Consider the following 26,222-nt stretch of genomic DNA (forward strand, 5'->3'; position numbering starts at 1 on the left):
GCCTTAACTGATTGTTAATGTACAGTATCGTTGCTGTCGGGTGGAAACCTTGTATGTCCGAAAACCTTTAGTTTTGTATTTATCATTTTAAAAATGATTTAAATCTACAAGCACACAACGCCTCGCGGTGTGAGGCGTTGTGTGCTTGTAGATCGACTGTTTTCACTACTTTTGTGCGACAGCCTTGTATGATGAAGCAGGGCTTTACTTCACGAAAAAACATACAAAATAATGTGAAACTTGGAGATACGAGGTTTCTGCCCGACAGTGACGGTAGAGAGAGAGAGAGAGAGAGAGAGAGAGAGAGAGAGAGAGAGAGAGAGAGAGAGAGAGAGAGAGAGAGAGAGAGAGGGAGAGCCTTGATGGGGCAAAAGATCTCCTGCACTCGAAGAGAAGGCGGGTGTGAACGTAAAAGTGTGTGCGTGCGTGTGTGTGTGTGTGTGTGTGTGTGTGTGTGTGTGTGTACACGCTATTTGTTGAATACCCTCCAATAAGCGGCGGGAGGGAGTGATTTCTCAAAGACGGAGGACAGATGGTTTTGATGACAAATTATACGTGTCGCATGTTTAAAGTTTACACAGCAATTAATTCCCGCAGATTGCCGGGTCTGCGCCTTCACCTTCATGAACTTCTCGACTAAATGAACACGTTCCCCGCAGATTTGACAAAATGTGCAACAACGTAACATACGGACGGACGTTTCAACCAAAAATAAATAGTCATATTTAATTCGTTAAGCCATTTAGGCCTAGGACTATTGAATGCATTAACTATTGAAAAATAGCAGCTATACAAGCTCACAGCGCGGCACCGAGTGCCGCGCTGCGAGCTTGTAGATCTGCTATTTTTGAAAAATCGTGAACATTTGTGCAAGTGTTTGAATATTTTTGACCCGATTCTATAAATGTCTTCAAAAGGCTGTATCTCCGAAATGTTCGGTGAGTTGCGACATTCCGACGTGCAAATTTCCGAACTCGGTCAAAATGTCTCTTAGGAAGTTGCGAGTGACATCATTTTGTAGTGGAACCGGACCTTTTGTCCGAAAAGTTTGGTTTCGGTCAAAGTATGGAACAGCCTTTAGTCCCTCGGTGGTTTTCAAACTTTTTCATGTCAGGACCCCAAAAATTACACGCATTTGGCCGCGGACCCCCATCTCAAAATATGTTGTTGCGGGTACCACCCAGAAGCAAATATCTGAGTTACAAATGTTCGCTTTTAAAAAGATCTATTCAAAGACCTGCAAAAAAATAAATTGCGATTTTACAAAAATAGCAGATATAGACGCTTGCAAGCGTGGCACTCGGTGCCGTGCTGCGAGGTTAAAAACTAAATCTATAGGACGCCACGGTGGTTCAGTGTGGCCTTTCCGTGTACAGTTTGCATAGTATTTCCTCCCACACCAAAGTACATTATTCACCACAACACCAGCTTTACAGCTGAAACTGCTCCCTGGATGCTGCTCAGCGGCTGCCCACTCCGTAAATGTCCTCACGGAGATCAATTAAGTAACATTAACTAGACGTAAAACCCATACAGTAACAGGGCAAAGCAGTGGGCGTGTTCTGCTGGTGCCACTAAAGAGATCGGCCATTCAATTTTACCCGGAGGGATTTACAAACATATTTATATCAATTATTTTAAGCCTATAGACTGTAAAAAATATGGAACGCATTGGTTTCCACCCAACATCGACGATAATACAGTATATCGTCTCCAGGGACGTGCAGAGAATATTAGAGAGGCAGGGGCTGACATTTTCGAAAAGGGCCTTTTGGTGAAAATATAAAACATAGCAGACGCGTTGTGAGCTTGGAGGTTGGCTATTTTCGGTGCTTGATACCACACTGAATTTCTTTTCAATTTCTTTCACCATAGTAAAAAATGATTTCATGGTCTGGAGAGGGCACTTTTTACAGAGGGATAAAGGGGCAGGGGCTCAAGCCCCCTTTGATGTCTGATCGTCTCTGTCGGGTGGAAACCTCAGAATTTCAAAACTGTTACTGTTCAAGATTCAAATACAAAAATAGCAAAAATCGCAGATTGACAAGCTCCAAACTAGCTTGTGGATCTGCGACTTTTGATGCTTTTGTGTGCCGCTGTAGTATGATTTTACGATGATATTAATTTTAGGCCTAGGATTATTGACTGCTTTAACTATTGAAAAATAGCAGATATACAAGCTCACAGCGCGGCACCAAGTGCCGCACTGCCAGCTTGTAGATCTGCTATTTTTTGAAAAATCGTGAAAATTAGAATTTTGACCCCATTCTATAAGTGTCTTTTGAATCCTTCTAAGATTTTTTGAAAAACCTATGTTTCTATGTCAGCAATCTGGCTCACCATCGTCAAAGAAAAGGTCCTTTTCACTTAACTGGAGCTCAGTTAGTCTGTTCTTGAGAGACTACTATGTCAGTGGTTCTCTAACTTTTTCATGTGAAGAACCCCCCAAAATAATATTTATTTGGCCACGGACCCCCATCTCAAAATATTTAGTTCCAGGGACCCCCAGAAGCAAAATTTGAGTTACAAACGTTCGCTTTGAAAATACATGTATTCAAATATTTGCACACATTTTCACGACTTAGCAGAATAGCAGATCTACAAGCTCGCAGCGCGGCACTCGGTGAGCTTGTATATCTGCTATTTTTCACTGGTTAAAGCATTCAATAATTCTAGGCCTAAATGGGTTAAGAAAACACAAAAAGTTAGAATATGGAGATAAGAGTTTTCTGCCTGACAGCAGTTTTCTGGAACAGTGTGGCGAACACATTGGTGGGTGAGGTGCAGGTATTCCTGCACTCACACTGGGGGTGTTGCCAAAACCTTGCCCCGACTAATGACTAATGAGGACTAATTGCCTTGCTTCACACAAACTAATGAAGAGGGACAAAGTACTTCTTCTCATCCACGTCCAAATGAACCCGGGCAATTTTATGAATGCAAATCAGTGACTTTCAATTAAAAGTTACTGCCGGCAATGTCGGTTTTTTCTTTACTACAAAAATATCCCAAGCCACAAACGAACAGGTCTGAGCGGTTTGTTCAGCCTGCATAATTCCGCCATGGGTGCTGCGAGTTTCGTCTTCTCCCTGGCTCACACAAGAAGAACATAACAACATCTGGTTGAAACTAACTATCGAACAGAGGCTGAAAGTTCAGTTCATGGTGGAGGAAGTTTAACGAATATCCAATCCGTGTAGCAGTTGAAACGATTCAAACAAAGTTCACACACCAGGCAGGCAGGCACACACAAACGTGCGTGCTGATTTCACCAAGCTGTTAATGTTGATTACATGATCTGGTCGCAGTTCTGTGTGGAAGCAGTCACTGGCACAGACACACACACACACACACAAACACACACACCGCGACCGTGTGTCACGATCACCGTGTATCACGATCACCGTGTATCACGATCACCGTGTATCACGATCACCGTGCGTCGCGAATCTCGCGATAACTCGCGCGCGGTTCAGACGGGGCACAGTGTCAGACTCAAGCGTCAGCTGAGTCTGAACTCAGGCTAGGTAGACCTGCTATTTCTGGTGGATGTTCCAAGTGGTTTAACTGGAAAGGTATTTGTTATTGTGACCGAAGGTCGCATTTACCCTGAGAAATCTCGTAGCTTGTCTGACTGTCTGTACAGGAAGTGATGTCACGTGATGTCAGTGAGTCACAGTGATGTGGTACAGAGTGACTCATAAATGGGCATAAAAAGGATGCCACGTGACATCACTTACTGTACTGACAGTCAGACAAGCTACAAGATTTCTCAGGGTATAAAAGTCCATATATGGTCATTCCCAGAAAAAGAAAAAACCCTTTTATGTCCATACATGGAGATTTCTGATGTCATAAATTCCAGGTCGAAAATGAGAATGTTAGGGTACCATATGGCCCATATATGGAGATCCACAGGCATCAAACCAAGGCCCTAACTCACCAAGGCCCTGCTTGGCATTACTTACGTACGTTGTATGCCCATATATGGAGATTCCTATATTCTCAATATTAAGGATATTATGTTATCAATATTAAGGACATATATGGGCGGCGTGTTCCTCCCTCCGCGTCATCAGCGCCCACACCCTAGGTGGGGTTAGCGATAGGGCCTTTCTGTGTGGAGTTTGCATGTTCTCTCCGTGTCTCCTAGGGTTGATACCCTCACAAAAACATGAACAAACTCCCCCCAGAATGACAACAACTAGAATCGTCAGAGAAACGCTGTGGTTGGCCAGATGGCCAAGAATTGGCCACCCTGAGGTCGCAAGTCACCCTGAGGTGTCTTACTAGTTATGAAACCCAGAAGTACAGACAGACAGACAGACAGACAGACAGACAGACAGACAGACAGACAGACAGACAGACAGACAGACAGACAGACAGACAGACAGACAGACAGACAGACAGACAGACAGGCTATTTGTAAGTTCAGGGTGAGCAGCAGCAGAACTCCCAAGGTCAATGACTGGATAGAAGATCACAGGATGTGCTACCATGACAACCGTTTGGGAGACGAGTATCGTGTTTACATTGAATGGAAGAAATGAACCACTTGAGCCTTACTTCAAAAATAGTGAAAATAGCTGATCTTTACAAGCTCACGACGACTTGCATCTCATTGCGCTGTGAGGTTGTAGATCTGCTATTTGACCTTTGTTTTTGGTAATACACATTTCTTGGGGAAAATAATATTTTGATTCACTTATTCTGGCTTTCACAACACTTTAAATAATACGTATAGTCACTGTCGGGCCAAAACCTTGTATCTCCAAGTTTCAAATGTGTATGTTTTTCCGCGAAGTAAAGCCCTGCTTCATCAGACAAGGCTGTCGCACAAAAGTAGTGAAAACAGCAGATCTACAAGCACACAACGCCTCGCGTGTGCTTGTAGATCGGCTGTTTTCACTAGTTTAAATCATTTTAAAAATGATATAAATACAAAACAAACAGTTTTGGACATACAAGGTTTTCACCCGACAACGACGATATTCATTGACAATATGTATCATGTTCAGTTGAAAAGTGCAGTCACTAGGTGGCTAGGGTACTGTGTATGTGTGTGTATGTGTGTGTGTGTGTGTGTGTGTGTGTGTGTGTGTGTGTGTGTGTGTGTGTGTGTGTGTGTGTGTGTGTGTGTGTGTGTGTGTGTGTGTGCCTGTGCCTGTGCACGCGCAAGAGAGATTCTCAGCTTGCCGTTTGCCCTACCAGGCATCTGACATGGATCCTTGCATTCACTTGAGGCTGTATTTGCATTAGCAGTCACAACTGGGGGTGGCGCTAACGAGTCCGTCATTGCCTTGAAAGAAATACAAACACTGGGTGGTGGCTCATTATGCCGAGCTTATCAGCCCTGCTGATTAAACAAATTAGCCTTTACGATGCAAAACAAGCAAAGGCTTGTCCTGAGCAGCTCAAATATAAACACCAAAATCGTTTCTTTAATTCATGGCAGCAAAAACAAGCCTTGAGCTAATCACGCCGAAGCGAGTGAGCGAGGAAAAATGGGAAAGAGAATCGGTGATTACAGTATGTCTCTCTTTTAAAAATGTCTGTTTGTTCCCTCTCTGGGTGCGGGCTAACAGGGATTTTAAAATGCCATGTACACTCTGGCTCGTTTTCCACAGTAAACTGGGAGCATGAATTATTTAAAGTCCAAGTCAAAGTCATTAAAAGTCACTCATGCTCCCCTGGTGGATTTGCATTAAAAAGAGACTCATTAGAGACACACACAAAAAGCACAAATGCTGACACTAGTAGCTGATTGGGCCGAGTTGAAGTACCTCCTATATTTACCTGCATGCCATTCTTAGGATGGATGTAAAACAAGTGTCCAATTGCATCGTCGCAAATCGATTAAAATCCATTAAACTGGTGACAATTTAAATCGTGATGCGAACAGCAGAGGGCGCGTAAAAAAGAGCAGAAAATACTGGATCTTTGTAAGAGAATTGTTTAAAAGTTTTCAGTAATTTGCTACTGTATTGAAAAGAGAAATAGAGATGGAAATTTAAAGAGAAAAGAAAAATACTTGATTTGTGTAAGAGAAATCATATTAAAAAAATAAATTCTTCATTTTTCTGGAACTACATTTGCGTTTTGAAAAATCGCATTGTGAACCTATAGTATCGTGATTCGAATCGTACCGTGAGTTGAGCGAAGCATTACCTGGCTTCGAGTGAACGGAGGGAATACAGGGAATAATGCATTCTGACTCTTGCCATTTGCACTAGCTGTCCATTAGATTAGCTCCCGGTGTATGTGGGTGGCTTATGAGCTAATAGCCCTCTACTGTAGCCAGCTGACTCTGAAGCAGTCACCTGCTACAGATGGGAAAGGCTAAGTAGTGCCTCTGGGCTTGATAAGACCTTTGGTGAGACATCAACCCTGAATGGGAGGCTGTAATTCCTTTAACCTTTTCCTCTGAGTCACACTGTTAAGTGCAAGAAGCAGAACGCAAATCTTGACGAGTGTCATTAGCCATCATTATCTAATGGCTTCTTTTTGCCTGTCACTGTCAGGTGGCTTTGAGCTAGAATCCATTTAAAAGACAATTTACCATTTTTGTGCACCATTTCTAAAGTAAATTATATAGAAACCGCACAGTTAGGGGATGAAGTTAATACTAACGCAACAAAATCACAGATTATTTTGGGTTATGAATTGCAGCTCGGTTTCTTTTTTCCCCTCTTTTTATTTATTTATATAAATGCAGTCTAAAATGTACTAATGCAAAGACACACAAGAGCCAGTGATGTATTCCACTGGCAGCAAAGCAAACAGCTGGGCCATATTTTAATTCGTATTTTTTATTTCTGTCTGCTCTATACTCACTGAAAGCAGCTAACCAAAGTCTCATTGAGTAATTTATACTGTATGTCTTTGCTTTGGGTTTTTATCCCCTCCCCCCAGGATTTCTTAATGGCTTTTCATTGGCCGTCACTACATTTTAAATTAAAGTTTTTACAAGTTAGTGTAGCAGTGTCATGACACACTGTGAAGAAACTCACGCCATGTTCACGCGTCAAGCTGTTCCTGTAAATAAATTGGTCAAAGCTTCGCTTGCATTCCCTAATAATAAATTCATTAGCACCCTGGGACTGCAGAAATGAAGACGTTGGCCGTGACTAGGAGCCAAATTAAAGAGTTACACAGCTTGGCTGGTTATCCTGCGAGATGTGAAAAACAGAATTAAAAATGCAACCCTTTTGCTTCCAATCAGGAAGCCCACAATGACTAAGCCAGCCAAACACAATGGGAGACTTTTCCCACATTGTCTATCTCGCGGCACACTTGCTCTCTCTTTCTCTCTCTTCCACCAATACAATTAACGCATATACTGTACTGTAGTCACAAATGCAGATAATGGCTATATTAACAAACGCACACACAACATACACGTACACGCTGGCGCAGACATGCATGTAATGTATGCACCTCCACACTACACAACTCAAACAACATAATATATAAGCCCTGTTATAATTAGTTGTGCACTGATAAATAGACAATCTACAAGTTCACAAACTGTTGTGTCGCGATGCGTTTTGATAATTTAGATCGGCTATTGTAAGGTGTGAGACATGGCAAGCCACCATGTATAAAGCAGTACAGGAATTGGTTCCGGTCATACAACATAGAAGTAGGACAATAACAAATTACAAGACACACAGCAAATCAAACAGCAATATCAACCAGGTATAAATAAAAGTTATAGTAGTAAAATCAGTATGGGGCGGCAGTAGCTCAGGGGTCGAGAAACCGTCATTAGAACATGAAGGGTTCCCGAAGTGTTCCCAGTTCGATCCCAGGCTCCCCCAGAGTTAGTGTCGAAGAGTCCTTGAGCAAGACTCTGAACCCCTAGTTGCTCCCGGTGAGCAGTTTGGTGCCTTGCATGGTTTCCTCCGCCATCGGTGTATGAATGTGTGTGTGAATGGGTGAATGTAATTTCACAATCTCTGTATATACTGTAGGACCTTGGATAAAGGCGCTATATACTGTAAATGCACCATTTACCATTTATCAGTACTTCTGTGCATAAATTCAGTTCATCAGCAAGATTGGGCACAGCCGTGACTGCAATGATAGGGTGCGCACGCACGCACACACTCACGCACACACAGAGAGCAAACGCATCTAAAACTGCATGCAGTTGGCCTTCATTGCAGCAGAGCAGATGGTTAGTTGTGGAGCCACATGGCCAGCACTCAGGCGATGAGGGCAACTCATTAAGAAGAGAAAGACGCAACCAAGTCCAGCTCCTCCTCCTCTGTATTAACGTCATTCGTCACCACATCTGTTTCTCACCTCGCCCTCGCCATACCGCCTCCACCTCGCTACGTGTTGCTGCATTCGCGAACGACAGCGCCTTACAAGTCTTTCCTGAATGTCGATGGGTATGGCAATAAAGATCTCAAATATTATTTACTACTCAAGCCTTATTAAAAAAGCTGATCTATATGTGACACATGCAACATTTGTTTTATTTTTTTTATTTTTTATTTTTTAGTGGGTGGGGAGAGATTTTCGCCTATAACGACCAGTGGTGTAAAGTAACCAAGTACATTTACTTAAGTACAGTTTTGAGGTATTTGTACTTTACTTGAGTATTTCCAGTTTTCAGTACTTTTACTTCTACTCCACTACATCTCGGATCCAACTATTGTACTTTTACTCCACTACAATTATTTGAAAACTTTTTACTTTGCATAATGAATGATTATATTATAAAACATACATAATGCACTTTAGCCATATTCTATACGGTGGCTATTTGAAAATAGCTGATCTACAAGCTCACGACGCGTCGCGATTGCAGTATTGATACTTTTACTTAAGCAAAACATTTGAGTACTTTTTCCCCACCACTGATAACGACACGCTCAAAATAGGGACACCAGGATTGAAGGTGGTCGATATTGACGCACAGCTTTATATTTTCTGCCAGGTTTTCCTTCCAGCATGTTGAAACATGATGCATATGTATGGCTCCACACATTCATTATACATGCTGGGAGCCAGTTGGAATGCAGCGAGGAAGCAGAAGGGGGGGGGGGGGGGGGGGGGGGGGAGAGCTGGGTATAGCGAGCACAACTCTCTCTCACTCTTTTTAAAATCACTTTATGGATCTCTACTGTTTGTATAATTCAATGCTAGCCTGCCGATGGCTTGGATTGAGCTGGAGTTCTGCAATAAGCAAACACTGAAGGGCAAATTAGAGAGGCTTGTTTGCAAACCAGCTTGTGTTCACCGCACAACGGGTGCAATGAACTTGTTGCTCTGCTTATAGTGACCCCTGGAGACGACTTGAACCGCGCGTGACCTCGTGCAGTGGTGGAAACAGTACTCACATTTTCTAACTTAAGCAAAAGTGTCGATACTGCGTTGTAGAAGTACTCTGTTACAAGTGGAAGTCCAGAATTCACAATGTACTTGAGTGAAAGTACAAAAGTATTGGCATCAAAATGTACTTAAGAAAGAAGATCTACAAGCTTGTAGATCGGCTATTTTCAAATAGCCAAGGTATTAAATAGGGATAAAGTGGTTTATGTATGTTTTAATATATTATAAGTTATATCAGCAAAGTAACTAGTAAATATAGTTTTCAAGTAAATGTAGTGGAGTAAAAGTACAATATTGGGATCCCAGATGTAGTGGAGTAGAAGTGAAAGTATTGGAAATTGGAAATTAAAATACAAATACCTCAAAACTGTATCTAAGTACAGTACTTAAGTAAAAGTACTTCGTTACTTTACACCCCGCCCTCGCTGAGAAAAGGTCTTGTCTGCGTTGTACGTGGCAGATCGAGTGAGGTCTTGTTGATGCCCGGGGCAGAATCTACGAGCGAACTTCTAAAACAGTGTATCCGAGCAACATGCGAAAAGATGGCCAACCGCAGAACCGCGTACAGTCAAGTGTTCCCACACATTTTTACCAATTAATTTCCCAAACTTTTCCAAAACTTTTCCAGAATATTTAACCCAATTTCCAGGACTATATAACAATAATTCAGCTCAATAACAGGTCGCTTACTCCTAAGCGACCTGTGAGCATGTAGATCGGCTATTTTCACAATTTCTGCCCCTAATATTTGACAATTTGGCTCATGTTTAATTTGTCATTTCAGAGGTATTAACAACATCAATAACCAAAGACAATGCATAGCTATTTCCAGGACCTTCCAGGACCCTTGATAAATTCCCAAACTTTTCCAGTACTGGAAAAATATTTTTCTAATTTCAAAATATTTCCAGGAATTTCATGACCGTGGGAACCCTGTACAGTTCATTTGGGACTTACGATGTGGAGCATGATGTAGTCTCCCAGGCGCGGGGCGCTGTCGATGCGGACCAGGATGCCGTCCTTGATGGTGGTGCTGAAGCCCACCGCCAGCCGGTCCGTCCGCGTGCTCGGCCTCTCGTTGTTGGGCCACGTGTAGGTGATCAGGCCGCCTCCCTTGCCGAAGATGTACGTGGTGCCGGCTGTGAAGACAGAGAGGGGGTGGAAGAGGAGGAGGCATTAGTTACGTTATTGGAGAGATTACAAGACTATTGTGGAGAGATAAGACTATAGGGCTCTATTGTGATTGTCTTAAGTACCAGCTCTTATGCCTTAACTTAAAGGCCTGTCCATACTGTCTCCGACCATCAAACTTTTGTCAGAAAGGTCCGGTTCAACTACAAAATGACGTCATTCGCATCTTCTGAAAAGCATTACCCCCGAATTAGAGTTCAGAAAGCTGCACTTCGGAAAGTCGGAACTCTCAGACGAAATGTTTGGTGGTGACAGTATGGACAGTCCTTTAAGTCAAGGCATAAGAGATGGTACCTAAGACAATCAAAATACAGCCCCATGACTACGGAGAAACCGTATCCAACATTTGAGGAATCGGAATCGGTTCCATCAAATTTGGAACCGATTCTGGATGGTTGCTTTCCTTATCCTCTTTGCTATGTAAAACTCACCTTAACTTCAGATGTGACTACTACAGTTTTTCCGTTTCCAAGAACGGTACAGAGTCAGAGCTGGTATGTGGACTTCACGTCTGCTATACAATTACAATGCTGGTGTTTCTCAAACGTTTTAATTTCAAGCTCCGCCATAACTTTGAAGGTCTACAAATGGAACTTACGGGTCTGTTTGGTTCAATTTGTACACTCTCAGAGTCACAGACCTGTAAGTGTCCATTTGGAACCACCTATAGGAATGGTTAAGAGGGAATCGTTACGGAAGAGGAATCGTTGAGATCCTGAAAGATCCCAACCCTTTACAAGACAGAGAAAGGAAGAGAGGATGGGTAGGACATTTTGTCAAATTCCCAGAGGAACATCGGTGTTCTGGAACCATATTCTAACTAGACACATGCTCCCATGAGGTCATTACCAAAACGACACATTTCTGAACTAAATCTCATCCACACTCCCGCTATCGACGGGAACGATTCAAAATCCCAATCAGCGGCGGTGCCATTGAATAGGCACTATTTTGGGACGTTTAATGTTATTCAACCGCCTCCACCGCTGGGTGGAAGTCAGTCTCCCCGAGCACCATCTCTGACCTCTCCCGGTCTTAAATATAGCCCCTTCCTGGGGAATAACAGCCACTATGGCCAGAAACAGATAAGTCTCCCAATCCTCATGTATAATACATGAGGAGCTGCAACCAAAGAACAAAAGGCTGGCACAAGAAATGAGAGAAGGGGGTGAGGAAAGGAGGAGGAGAAGAAAAAAAAGGAAAAGAAAAATCGAAGAACCTTCGTTGGGTTTAATTTGACAAAATGCGCTGCAGGAAAAAAAAAAGTGGAAGCAGCCGTCCTCAAGACCAGTGGGGGTCTGGGGGAATTGTGCAGAGCAGAAATGTCTCTCAATGCCACCGCCACTATGCAGATCCATGTCAGATAGATTACATGGTGTAATTGGATCAAACGTGGCCCTGAGCATCATCGGCTCAATCTAGCAGTTGGAGTTTGCTTGTTTCTTTTGTACACGGACAAATCCTGAGTGTTAATTTCACTAAGAGATTGTGCAAAATGTAACCAGAAATGAACCCATAGCGGTCCACTCTGAGTTATACATTTGTAAATTAATAAGTGGATAAATGAACACTGAGGATTTTACTGTGTAATCAGCTCCCAGGTGGCATATACCCGTTTCCTGTTCCATATATCTTCCAATAGCTTTGTTTTATTGGCTTGGCAGCAAGTTTGAATCAGAAACACGATTTATGACACCTTCGCGTGTGATTCCACTTCAAATCTGCCGCTATGAGCCAATCAAACCAATGCTAGGAAAACAAGAAACAGGCGTGCCACCTTCTTAAAACCTATCCACAACTTTCCAACGCCGCAGTGTGCGGCAGCTTCCGGCGTCGCAGCCGAGTGTGATCTACAAGCTCACAATGGTTGCATCTGTGACGCAACGTGAGCTTGTATGTCAGCTGTTCTCCGGAAGTGTCCCACAGATAATGCTACAGTAAATTCTCACTGAAACAGGTGGATAGGACTACAGCTATTCACTGAGCCTGGAGAGCACCGAAATCTGCCATCACAGCCACTAGAGCGTGCTATCTCCCTGCATCACAGCGTTATTTTTTCTCTCGAAAACACCATCGCTTAGGGGAATCCGACCGGCGTGTCATATAAGACTTCGTCAGGACTTCGGTGCACTGTTATTATTAAATAGATTATACATTTGTTGCAGGGTTCAATTCAAATACATCTCTAAAATACTCCCACCGAGCCCCGCGGTGCAACTGAACTAGTACAATGTCAGAATGCTGGAGTAGCTTAGCCCCCTCGCAGTAAAGCAAACATAATGAAGAGATCAAAGGCATTAGACCTTGGGCAGATAGACTGGTGGGTACATCGATATGGGCACCCGGCTGGTGGAGCCCACGGCAGCCCGAGGATACTAGAAAGCATTTGGCCCACCTCGGAGACGGATGTGGGACTTGCTAATGAAGTCCCCGCCACTTCTCTTGCATCTCTGTTGTGTTCATTTAGTTTTTGTGTTCAGTTTTTTTTTTTTTTGCTCGCCTCTCATCTGTGCCTACTATCTTCCTCTCCCTCTCCTCCGCTCGTAACCGCTTTAATTCTCTCTCTCTCTCTCTCTCTCTCTTGCTCTCTCTCTCTCTCTCTCTCTCTCTCTCTCTCTCTCTCTCCCTCAACTTCTCTCTTCCAGGGGTGTCAATTGGGTATGGCAGGGGTATGCAGCTGCCATAGCCTGGGTCCAGGGGGGAAAATAAAAGTTACTTTTAAATATAAATCCATGCATGTCTTTTTGTCTATCTGTGCTGGTTATTATGTTGTTAAATTACAGTAAAATAACTACAAATGCAAAATGTAACAAAATGTTCACTTTAACAAGGTATTATAGGCTAATAATATTCTCCACACTTGTATTCTTGACAAAATGATATATTCCCAGCAGGTTATGCATGTCAGCTGCACAGGTGCAATGCATTATTGTTAATTGTGGCACGTTTACTAACATGCCAAGTTTATCTGCACTTGGAACAACCGTTCCAGGCTGCCATATCCAGCCCAAGTAAGTAACCGTAGAAACCCGGTGAAAAAACTGACAAAACCCGGCCAGGGCGTGTGCATGAGGGCTCCCATCTTTGCCATACCCTAGCTTTTGCTGAACTGACGCCACTGCTCTCTCTCTCTCTCTCTCTCTCTCTCTCTCTCTCTCTCTCTCTCTCTCCCTCTCTCCCCTTCTCTCTTCCTCTGGAAGTCACCTGAACATCTGCTTGGTCTTGTGATAGGTGCCCAGCTGTCCCACCGGGTTTCCCTACGAGGCGTCCAACAATCTGCTCTGTGGGCCTTGACGCCCTGGAGACTGCAGCAGCATATGGGCCAGAGAGAGAGTGAGAGTGAGGGAGGACCAACAGAGAGACTATTATGGCAACAACCACCGCACAACAGTCTCCTATTTGCCGCCAGCCACGCCAACAGGTATGCATGTTGGCCATTTTACTGTCTTGGCAATGCGGTCCACTAATTACGCCTTTACAGCGTGGCGGCTTCAGGAGGCTAATGCTTTCTATAACAGTGGTTCTCAACCTTTTCAGGCCGCGACCCCCAAAATAATCCTATTTTAACTGGGGTCCTACAGCATGTATTCAATTAATCAACAATGCATAAACATTCATTCATTTACTTGTTTTTATCCAACCCGATTTAACCATGGGAAATATTGCATGCAACTGCTTCATCTACATCAGAAAACTCTATCCATGCCATCTGCAAACCAACATCCACTTTTTAGAATAGATAAACAAAAAATCACCATTCAGCCGTATATCAGGCCCTCGCAGGCACTCCACAACACAGTTCAATAAATCATATTCACACCGGCCCGACGGGGTGGGGTTTCCCACCCACCCCGCCGGAGTGTGAGGCAAGATCAAAATGGCCACCGTGTGAAACTATGGTCAATGTCTGCCTCTAGAATGTCTCCATGACAATGCCATCGATTTAAGCTCTTCTGTACAGTGCAGCACATTGTGTATCGCCCCGCCGCCTCACACTGCGCAGCATCTCTCCCCAGGGGTGTCACAAGGGTGGGGGGGGGGGGGGGGGGGGTGAGACTACACTAGTTACTAGTTACTAGGGCCCAAGGTGGAGGGGCCTTTACTATTTTATACTTTAGCTATTGAAAAATAGCAGATCTACAAGCTCACAGCGTGGCACCGAGTGCCGCACTGCAAGCTTAGATCTGCTATTTTTGAGAAGTCGTGAAAATGTGTGCAAATCTTTGAATATAATGTATTTTTTAGTCTACACTAGTTACTAGTTACTAGGGCCCAAGGTGGAGGGGCCTTTACTATTTTATACTTTAGCTATTGAAAAATAGCAGATCTACAAGCTCACAGCGTGGCACCGAGTGCCGCACTGCAAGCTTAGATCTGCTATTTTTGAGAAGTCGTGAAAATGTGTGCAAATCTTTGAATATAATGTATTTTTTAAGCGAACATTTGTAACTAAAGTTTTGCTTCTGGGGGGTCCCTGGAACTAAATATTTTGAGATGGGGTCCGTGGCCAAATACATATCATTTTGGGGGTCCTTCACATGAAAAGGTTTGAGCACCACTGACATAGAAACATATTTTTTTTCCAAAAAAAACATAGAAGGATTTGAAATATTCAAAGACTTTCACGATTTTTCAAAAATAGCAGATCTACAAGCTCGCAGCTCGGCGCCGCGCTGTGAGCTTGTATATCTGCTATTTTTCAATAGTTAACGCACAAAACAGTGCGTAATAATGCGTTCCCAGTCTAAATGGGTGAAGAACATCCTTGTACCCAGGGCCCAGAATTTGGTGCGACACCCCTGTCTCTCCCCTGAATGGTGGTGGTAGTGGTGGTAGTGGTGGTAGTGGGTGGGGGGGGGCATCTAAGCCAACATTACAGGCAGACAGCGGTAGCAGGGTGCAGCGAGGTCATGCCAGATCTAAACCCACCGTCTCACCCCCGCCGCGAAAAGTTTTCTACTCGCCAAAAGACCTCGGGGCATGGCAGACTTAAGATCAGTTTCCCCTGAAAACAAGTTAACTCGCGGGCTATCTCATCTACCACACACAGTCATCTTTTTTTTCGGTGTGTTTGTGTGTGTGTGTGTGTGTGTGTGTGTGTGGGGGGGGGGGGGGGGGGGGGGGGGGGTGACGAGCAGATACAAGCACCCTGGGGAGCCAATTATCACATTGAGGAGATTTACTTAGTGCATGTACGAATACAGTGTTCTGTTTCTAACACACTAGGCAAAGAGCGTACACAGTAAAACGTGTGGTGTTCATTTCGACTCCGGGAGACGGGAGTGCACGAAAATGAAGCCGAAATTAAACCGTATAACATGCTTGGAGTTCAACTGACACCGAGGATTTTATTGTGTACAGGCGAGTGGCACAGACTGAAGTAGTGCACACAGTCTGCACACATGAAAGACGCCACAACCCGCAACTTTCCATGCCCGTGCACGCACGCACGCACGCATGTACTGTATGCACACACACACGCAGGCACTCTCACACGCATGCACGGCACGCACACTCTCATGACACGTTTTCACAATTCGCAATCACACTTTGCCGTGTTTTCTCTCCACAGAGATAGACTAGACAGAGAGAAACCTGCGATAATAGAAATGTATCGCATTTCCCTAACAACCTGCTGAGCACTAGGCAGCAAGGAACCAGACTGCACACACACACACACACACAACACAACCCGCACACACACACACACACTCCATTCCCTCATGGAGCACGATGCCTGCTGCATAATTCATATTGTCACTGTCGGGCAGAAAACCTCGTATCTTGGTTGAAACGTGCTTCATAGGTCTGTCTGTGTGGGGTTTATAAATATTTATCAGATGAAAAAGTATTAAAAAGAGCTTGTGTGCAAAACAATCCATTGGAAAGCAGGTTCTTCTTTTCCCCCCACCCGTTTCCTGAAAAGTTGCGGCTTTGGACATACAAGTTTACAGGCAGGCAGGCAGGCAGCAGCAATATGCTCACTGCATGCACACACACACAAAAAAAAGAAAAGAAAATGATGGAAAGGCTATATCTAACGAACAGACAGTGAGAGAGAAAGACATCGTGGTGGATGGATAGCGGCAAACGGAGCAAAATGGAGGAGTGCTACCAGAGCTTGTGGACCGTTACACCAAGCGTGTTACGCTGAGTATAATACAGCTTTGTCCTGCCCAGTCAAGCTTGAATACATGGGTCTCACATAATTGCATTTTCTGCTATTTTATTAGGGGACTAATTAGATGAAAAGGGGTGAGGGGAACTTTATCAAAAATCTTGGCATATTTGGCATCTTTTGGCATACATACTGTGCACAATACTTTACTGTTATTCCTCAAATCTCTCTTCTCTGCGTCCTCGTGTTTGACCTCAAATCAATCATAGTTTTCAAAGGCAATTCTTTTCCTTTCCTCCATTAAGTATTAGCGGAATGTAAATTAGACGGTACGAAGAAAGATATGCCACTGTTGCCACTGCTTTGCAGCTAGTACCATATAGATAAACTTTGACAGAAACTTTTTCAAAAGGCGCGTCGAATGCAGAGTGCACAAAAGTGCAATAAGAGTTATGCGACGAAGACAATCAAATGTGTCTTTCAGTTTCCTGAATATAATTTGCTTTAGTCAAACGCCTCAGAAGAAAAGAACTGTGAAATCATCAGAAAAGTGATTCCCCCGTGCGCCCCCCTTTTCTTAACAACCTTTCACCTTTCCTCGCTCTTCTCTTGCTTGGCAACAGTCCACTAATGATTCCTCTACAAAGCCTCACATAAATATATTCTCACCCAGGCAATCAACTAAAAGTAATCCCCATACTGTACATGTCTGTGTTACTTAATGTAGGTCTATATCGTCGTTGTCGGGTGGAAACCTTGTATCTCCAAGTTTCAAATGTGTACGTTCTTTCGCAAAAATAAGCCCTGCTTCATCATGCAAGGCCGTCGCACAAAAGTAGTGAAAACAGCAGATCTACAAGCACACAACGCCTCGCGGTGCGATCGGCTGTATTCACTAGTTGAAATCATTTTTAAAATGATAAATGCAAAACGAACGGTTTTGGACATACAAGGTTTTCATCGGGCAACGACGATATGGTCATATGGAGTAACCTTTTTGGCTCGCACGCTCCTCCTATATCTCTTCCGTCTCTTGTAATTATCACAGGATTTGTTTTGTCCTTTGCATTGCAGGGACAAACAACCAAGCAATAACACGAAGCAATAACACCATTTCATGTGCGATGCACAGAGCTGAAACTACGCTACGACATGCATGTTGGCTTTAACACGCTTGACAATATTATTTTATCCGTTATGAACTCCCTGGGAAGATAAACGAAACCTATCCAACTGCAGGGAAAATATCAAAGGAATCAAATCTACAAACAGATTACAGTACAAGATGTTGTTTTTCTGGATCAGAGGGTGCTGCTTTCATCACTATCTCTGAATAATATAATCTTGTCATAGCCAGTGGGGTATTGGAGACAAGCCATTTGAAATCTAATTGTAACACATTGGGCCACCATTGATTTGGGAGTTAATGGAAGGGAAGGGAGACAAACCCTGTGAAAATCTGGACTTCTGCCAGTTTAGTGGAAGGTAAAAATAAACGAAGAGACAAAAGTATTTATTTTTAGATGTGCTATGTGTGTCACTCTTCTGACCAGATACCCAGCCAAGAACTAACAACTTGCAACTAACAACCTTGGCTTTGTACTTTCCCCCCCTCTAGACCAAATCTCTTCACCAAATATAGCCGATCTATGAGCTCACAACGAGCTGGCAGATCGTTTAAGTTTAAAGGAGTAGTTCACCCCCAAAATGACTTTCTTTCTATTGATTACTCATGCCATGGAGACTTGAGTTCAATAATATTTTTTTGTGTTTGTCGCATTCCTAAGACAAAATAATGATTAAAGTACATTTACCCGCATTGATTCCAGATGGGGACCGGAATCAATGGGGGTAAATGTATTAGAATCAAATTATTGGCTTAGGAATGTGACACAAACCCAAAAATATTATTGAACTCTCCATGGCATGAGTAATCAATAGACATTTTGGGGTGAACTATTCCTTTAAGTTCCCCTCAGATTAGGGATGCTACAGTATAGTTCAAGTGGATATCCATTAAAAAAAACTTTGTCAGCACTTGATCACCAGATTTTGTTCGACAGGAGAAAAAAAAGCTCAAATGAGTCATTAATGAGTAAAGCTGTGCTCCAAAGGCACACATTAAAGGCATGTTGCTACAAAATTATCTCACAGGAGGGGAGAGAAGAGACATGAATGACTGATGCTTTTGAAATTAAGGCATGCTTAGCCTCTTTTCGACTGCAGCTTTAGCACCACAATACACAACACTACACCACACCACACCGCACCACATAAAAAATATCTGCATTTTCCATTACACAAAAGTACCCCTATTGGAAAGAAACAAATTTACCATTTTAACTGTGATTATAATACAATATACATTTGTATTACAACTTTCCTAATTATAATACACTATAATGGATTATAACTGTGATGATGATACACTATAAAGTATTAATGTATTACTATGATAACTATAATACACTATAATAGATTATAATAGTGTTTATAACACAATATAATCTATTATCATGTATTACAACTATATCCTGGTGGTCTAAAAGTCAGTGAGTGATCAGTCATTATGAAGTGTTTGGCCCTGTTTGGCCTAGCTCAGACCTACTCTGGAATGGATACTTTTTAGTACCAAGTTTAGTACCACTTTCACACCACTCTACCCAGGTCCTTGTAGCGGAAAACCTGGCACAAGTGGGCAGTGTCAGTGGAAAAGGGGCTCTTGTGCAGCATGCTGCTGGAATGCACCGCTGCATTGCCCCGTGTTGTTGTTGATTCATCGCCTCTGCAGTGCGTCTCTGTTTAGAGACTTCAAACGCCCGGGTCAAGGCCTCGGCCTCCATTTCCCAGAGGCCCCTGGGGGCCCGTACGAGCAGACAGCAGGTCAGGACGCCTGTCCGAGGGACAGAGCTGTGTCCCTCCCCTACAGTAGCCTGGGGCAATGCCACCACCAAGGAAAAGAGAAGGAAGAAGGACAACAGCTAAATTAAATTGTGTGTGTATCTTGGGATGTACAAACTAAGCAACAGCCATGGCTTGTGTGTGTGTGGATCTAAGACGTAATGTGACCAGGGGAGGGGGGGGTGGGGTCCAGGTGATCCCCATCTAAATGATTGATAACCAAATGGACCCTTATAGATCTTTTACTCTTGAGAGCGTAAAATGACACCAAATGGATTTGGTTATTTTGGTCAAATATCAAATCTTTAACTGCCTATCGGTCATTCATACAAGACAAAAAAAAATGAAAGTGGTGTGTAAAAATATGACAAATAATGCATAGGCTATTTATCAAGTCTGTTTTTTTGTCAGCCAAGATTCCATATGGGATAGTCAAAATTAAATCAAACAGCTGATCACAGATTGTATAAATTCTGTCTTTCATGGACCATGCCTTTGCAAAATAAAGGAATAAGCTTTATGGTCAATCTCGAAGCAAGTAGATCCAATCTTTTGATGAAAAAATAAAAACTGAAAAACATGCCAACAGTTCCTGTATTTTTACCCCACTCCAATATAAAATTGCTGACTCAGATAATCACTCAGATCTTGCCTCCACTCCAACCCTGATATGAATACATAAGAACAACTTGACCCAGAAAAAAATCCCCAAACTATCGAGCTGATTAAACTTTTAATATCATAAAAATAAATCAATAAAAGTGGGAAGATGCTATTCCGGCAGCTGCACCGGCAGCCTATTGGACAGGGCACAGCAGGGCCTCTGCCATGCGGTGCATGTCTGCTGTGCTATAATTGGGCGTTTGGATTTATTTGGGCAAGGCACCATGCTGCGACGAAAACCTCTAGTTTATGGCAGTGGCGTCAGTTCAGAAAAGGGGTATGGCAACATGACTCGTGTCTTGCCTCGCGCGCGTGCAAGACACCAGTCATGTTGCCATACATTAGCAACAGGCACGATGAAAAGTACATTTTGTTATTTCCCCCTGTAGCCAAAGCTATGGCAGCTGCCATAGCTTGCCATACCCAATTGACGCCTCTGGTTTATGGGTGTCTGGTTGAAGTCCTGGACTGAGACTGGTACAGTCTGCCCAGTGACAACGGCTGCTGGGAGGGACTGGTCAAATATGTTTCAGTGCTGGCTTACTGTGGACATGGGGATTCTCCTCAGGACATTATTGACCAATTACATGACACCTGAGAGAGTCAGCGTGAGGCAGCGTGTGTGTGTGTGTGTGTGTGTGTGTGTGTGTGTGTGTGTGTGTGCGCGCGCTCGCGCGTGTGTGTGCTTGAGTGTGCATGCAAGCTTCCAAACACAGTTTTTCAAAACGACGGAATGCGAAGTCACCTATTCCATGCAAGGCACAGAGCTATAGCTGGTACTGGCAAATAAACTAGACAAACAAACGCACACACACACGCACGTACTGTATACACAGTATACGCACGCACGCACACGCACACAACTCCACTCTCTCCACTTTTATGTATCTCCCCTTGTTATCTCTTGGGTTTTTCCATAGCGCCGGACCCCTGGGGGGATTGAAGGAAGAAGACAAACACAGTTTGATGTGGTTGAGAGGAAAAACCTAAAAAAAAGCAAGAAAGAAAAATATACAGGCATATACGGTATATATCCTGAAAGTGAGGCGGAAAAATGTAATTGCCTCCTCAGTCACGTTCAATAGAGCTCCATCAGGGCAATTCTTCTCTCCCTGCCATGTTTAATACATGTGAAATTATTAGGGCTGCCGTCCTTCACACAAACTACAATAAAGATGCCTTGACACAGGAATCGAAATTGCGGGGACACTGAAGTGTGTAATCACCGGGATTTATCTCCATTTTACAACCTCTTATCATTTCATAATTCATATTTCCAACTGTTACCCCTCTCTCCTCCCGGACGGGGGGGACGAGGGACTGCACACACCAGTGATTGAATATTCTCTGTCTCTCTCCCTCTCCTCCTCCTCCCCTTGATCTAGCACCAGAGGCAAGTTACCCCAAAAGATGGGGAAAAATAGATGCAATTACAATGTGCATGTCCAGTACACATGTTCCTACGAGAGTGTGTGCGCTTATGTTTATGCGTAATGAACGCATTCAAGTGTGCGTGCGTCTGCGTGCGTGTGAGAGAGAGACTAGTGTATGTGTGTGTGACGCACGCACGCACGTGTGCATAATTGAGCGCGTGGTGTGTCACCAGGGTATGCCCGCGGTGGAGATGTGTCCCATCTCTCATCAGCAGTGCTGAGCAGAACGCAGACGATGATTGATGGAAGGCAATGTCTTGTGAAGAATGGCTATGGGAAAGAAAACAACCGGCCGGAATGATTTACACTGCCTGCCCCCCCATCATAATAAACTGTGGTATTAGTGCAGAATATGAATTCACGCACCAGGAACAATAGTAATGGAAGGAGCTGTGGTATGCAGACACCAGAGAGAGAAGGAAGAGCAGGCAAGTGCGCACACATATAGACATCAAAGGGGGCTTGAGCCCCTGCCCTTTTATCTGTCTGTAAAAAAGTGCCCTCTCCAGAACCATGAATGCAGTTTTTACTATGGTGAAAGAAACGCAAATGCCCTCTTTCCATGCCATACCTGAAGGCAGCATTCAAGAGAATTGCCTTGTCCAAACTCTCCTGAACTTATGTTGAAAGAATTGCCCTCTCTGTGTGGAAATCCATGTCGTACACCATGCGGTATTGCCTTTTTTATGCTTAGTTTAGTGTGTTATCAAGTACTGAAAATAGCCGACCTCCAACGCGTTGTGAGCTTGGAGGTGTGCTATTTTCAATATTTTCACCAAAAGGCCCTTTTAGACATTTCATCCCCTGCCTCTCTAACATTCTCTGCACGTCCCTGAGGAAGAGGGAGGGGAGAGACAGAGTTTTCTAGCATGAAACGTGGTATAAGACAGATGAGTGCACGTTCTCAAACTTTTTCACGTCGAGGAGGACCCCATTTGACAATTGACCCGCGGAGCCCCATTTGAAAAGATATGCCAGGGAGGGTTCATGTGGCGTTTTGCTGTGTCACTCTTCGTGTTGTTGTTTTTTATGTTTCTTCTTAGCACTGACCAATGGACAGTTTTTTGTTTAGCTCTGCACTATTGGGTTGTGTTGGTACTAGTATTGAGTATTACTGCTTTGTTTGACGTGGCGGTGAGATACTTGTGTAGTACTGACTAACACTGAGTGTTTGGACAGTGTTTGTTAGGCACTGCATTGTTAGGCACTGCATTGATTAGTTGAGTATTGCTGTCTGACCTCTGTCTCTGCCACGAAAGCGAAGGGATTTGGGATTTCTATTTGATTCGCCTTCCTCCCGTCTTACAACCGGATCCATCTTTTACTCACAGTTTCTGTCCAGGATGTTGACCATCAGTACGTGACATTTTCTAAATGAAATGTCACAAACACAGTACGGAGATGGTAGCAGACTGATTAGTACATCACAGCATGATCACGCCGTCTCCGGTTTGATTCTGCCCTAGACACACGTCTCCCCCATCTCTATAGCCTCAGTTTCTTGTCTCTCTACACTGGCCTATCTATTTTAAACAAAGGAAAAACTGCCCTAAATACGATGAGCTCCTTTTGCAGCGAAATATGGGCTGATATCCTGAACTTCAGCTTTCAAAAATGTATAATAATAATAAATCAAAGTGGTTCAGTTTGACTGTGGGTTTTATAAACACTGAACAAATGAAAGTATGACTAAATAATAACGCCATTGCTCCTTTGGAACACAGGCTCTTTCTCCCATTTCCTGAAAAGTAACACTTTTGGAGATACAAGGTTTCCGCCTGTCAGAAACAATGTCAAACATTACAGCTGGATCGGCGGACAACAGCACTCAACTAAAACTAGGGGCTCCAAAAGCGAACCCCTCGACGCTATACAAGACGAGACGGCTATATCAAGAAGATCTCCTCCTTCCACATCACCCTTCAGTAGACGGTGACATGCATGCTAGACAGGTTTCAGCCATGACGAGCAGCTTGATTTGCCATCTGTGTCTCGGTGCCGGAGAGGAAGTGGAGAGAGAAGAGATGGAGGTGGTGAGAGAAAAACGAGGGCAGAAGGATTGCTACAGTATTCGGGGGCGTCACAAGGGGGGGAAAGTGGGACTGAGTTACTAGGGCCCAAGGTGGATGGGGGCCTTAATTATTTAGCTATTCAAAAATAGCAGATATACAAGCTCACAGCGTGGCACCGAGTGAAAATGTGTGCAAATCTTTGAATATATGTGCTTTTGAGGGTCCCTGGAACTAAATATTTTGAGATGGGAAACAGGTTTTTTCAAAAAACCCTAGAAGGATTTGAAATATTCAAGGACTTGCACAAATTTTCATGATTTTTCAAAAATGGCAGATCTACAAGCTCGCAGCACAGCTTGTATATCTGCTATTTTTCAATAGTTAAAGCAAGAAAAGAACACGTAATAATGCGTTCCCAGTCTAAATGGGTTAAACCCCCTCCCACTATCAAGAACATTCATGGGGAGCCCTGCAGTGAATCCTCGTACCCAGGGCCCAGAATTTGGTGCGACGCCCCGGACGGTACTCCACAGACAGAGAGAAGAGGAAGAGAGGAAAGAAAGAGGGAGAGACAGAGCGAGAGAGGGAGAGTCTCGGTTGCAGTGCGAAAAACAGGCTCCGTGTCAAATCATCTTCAGGTAAAGGCGCCGAAACGGGAAGCTACATTCACAAGACATCTATTAAAGAAGCAGTCATGTAACTCTCACAGGCGTGAAAACACTACCTCCCATACTCCCACACCCACACACACACAGAGGCATGCGTGCGCACGCACACACACACACACTGTTACCCACACACACGCACACACTGCGGGAGGTGAGCTGAACGACTTCACCCTCATTACAGCAAAACTCAGGCAGTCTCACACCCTCTCCTCTCCTCTCCTCCTCCTCTCCCTTCATCGCTAACACTTGTCCACTTTTGTAGTGGAGACGGTGGACGGAAAAGTACGGTTTTACACCCCATGCCCTCCCCCTCTCTTCTCCGAAAGTGTCGGTTCCTATTCTCTCTGGACAGAGGAGGAGATAGGAGGAAGAGGAGGACATGGAGGAGGAGAAGAGGGGTGGGAGTCTGAATAGGAAGGAGCACGTACATGATGGCACATATGGCAGAGACGGTTACACATCTCCATTCAGAAACATTGCCATTCTAAAGATTGACTTCCATTATTCTAAATGGAGGTGTCACCTAAAACTAACCTTAGCCTCAGTGGGGGTATTTCTGAATGGGGATGTTTCTAAGTGGGGGTGTTTCTGAATGGAGGTCTGCCCTCGGCAGCTCAACCTCGGCAGCTCAACACTCGCAGGCAAACAAAGTAGAGCTGTCTGCTTCCTTTAGTGCTGCACGACGCAGACATGGAGATGGAGGGTGGGGGGAATATGAGATGTAGAAAAGAGAGAGACAGACGGAGGAATAACAGAAGAGAGGTGGCGCAAGTCACGCCACGAGTCAGCTTTGAGATGGGACGAAGAGACAGAGAGTAACGGTGGAGGGGAAATAGCCGGGACAGCTGCGCGGCGACGCGCCGTGAAATACCCGGACTTAATCATACTCGGGGTGGAAATTAGCATTCTGCCAGCTCCGGGTGTTGATGTTCACACTCCGCTCGGCAAAAAATTAGGACACGAGTGTCTCCTTCTCTTCCCCATCATTCATAATGCATGGCGTGCTGTGTGTGCGCACGCCACGCGCGCGTGCGCGGTTATGTTTGAAGCGTATCAGTGCAGAGGCAGGCCACGCCAAACCCTGCTGAGGATTAGGTGAGGAAGATCTCCGAAAGAATAACGGATTGCAAGGTGGTTCCAAGTGGAAGCATCATTTATAATTGAATCGTCCCTAGAGGACAGTGCTGCCTGTTTGCCTTTGCCAAAGCCGCGTGCAAGCAGAGCCCAGAATTCATCTCTCCCTCTCTCTCTCTCTGCTTCTCTCTCTCTCTCTCTCTCTCGCTCTCTCTCTACCGTCGAACACAAACACAACATACTGTAGCAACCTCAGCTTCTGATCATCCCATCCCAGTCATACAAGGGCGTCAATTGGGTATGGCAGGGGTATGCAGCTGCCATACCCTGGGTCCAGGGGGGGAAATAAAAGTTACTTTTAAATATAAATCCATGAATGTCTCTTTGTCTATCTGTGCTGGTTATTATGTTGTTAAATTACAGTAAAATAACTACAAATGCAACATTTTACAAAATGGTCACTTTAACAAGGTATTCTCCACAATTTTATTTTCCCCATCTTGACAAGATGGTATATTCCCAGGTTCCGCAGGTCAGCTGCACAGGTGCAATGCATTAGTATTGTGGCACGTTTACTAACATGCCAAGTTTAGCTGCACTTGAACAACCGTTCCAGGCATGACTGGTGTCTTGCCATGACACCAGTCATGTTTCCATACCTTAGCTTTTTCTGAACTGACGCCACTGCAGTCATAGCTCCTACTACAACTAAAAACCCCAGTTGGACACACTTTCTTTTTGCCTCTCTGAACTCTTCACAAACTTGTCACATTATGATTTTTTTGCCTATCGTGCAAGAAAGTTTTTTTTTTCTAATACG

At 44.0% G+C, this 26,222-nt stretch overlaps 1 protein-coding gene across 1 annotated transcript in view; it reads right to left on the reverse strand.

The window, feature by feature from the left end:
* The window catches only part of nrxn3b (neurexin 3b), a gene marked incomplete at both ends in the record, with an annotated part of 590,571 nt that overhangs the window by 139,864 nt on the left and 424,485 nt on the right, over positions 1 to 26,222 (reverse strand). Inside the window, one exon of the mRNA XM_080744342.1 lies at positions 10,300 to 10,481. Coding sequence (XP_080600468.1) covers positions 10,300 to 10,481 — 182 coding nt within the window. The remainder of the gene's footprint in view (positions 1 to 10,299; positions 10,482 to 26,222) is intronic.

The sequence above is a fragment of the Nannobrachium achirus genome, assembly GCF_963921795.1.
Source record: "Nannobrachium achirus genome assembly, chromosome: 16".
Taxonomy (NCBI): domain Eukaryota; kingdom Metazoa; phylum Chordata; class Actinopteri; order Myctophiformes; family Myctophidae; genus Nannobrachium; species Nannobrachium achirus.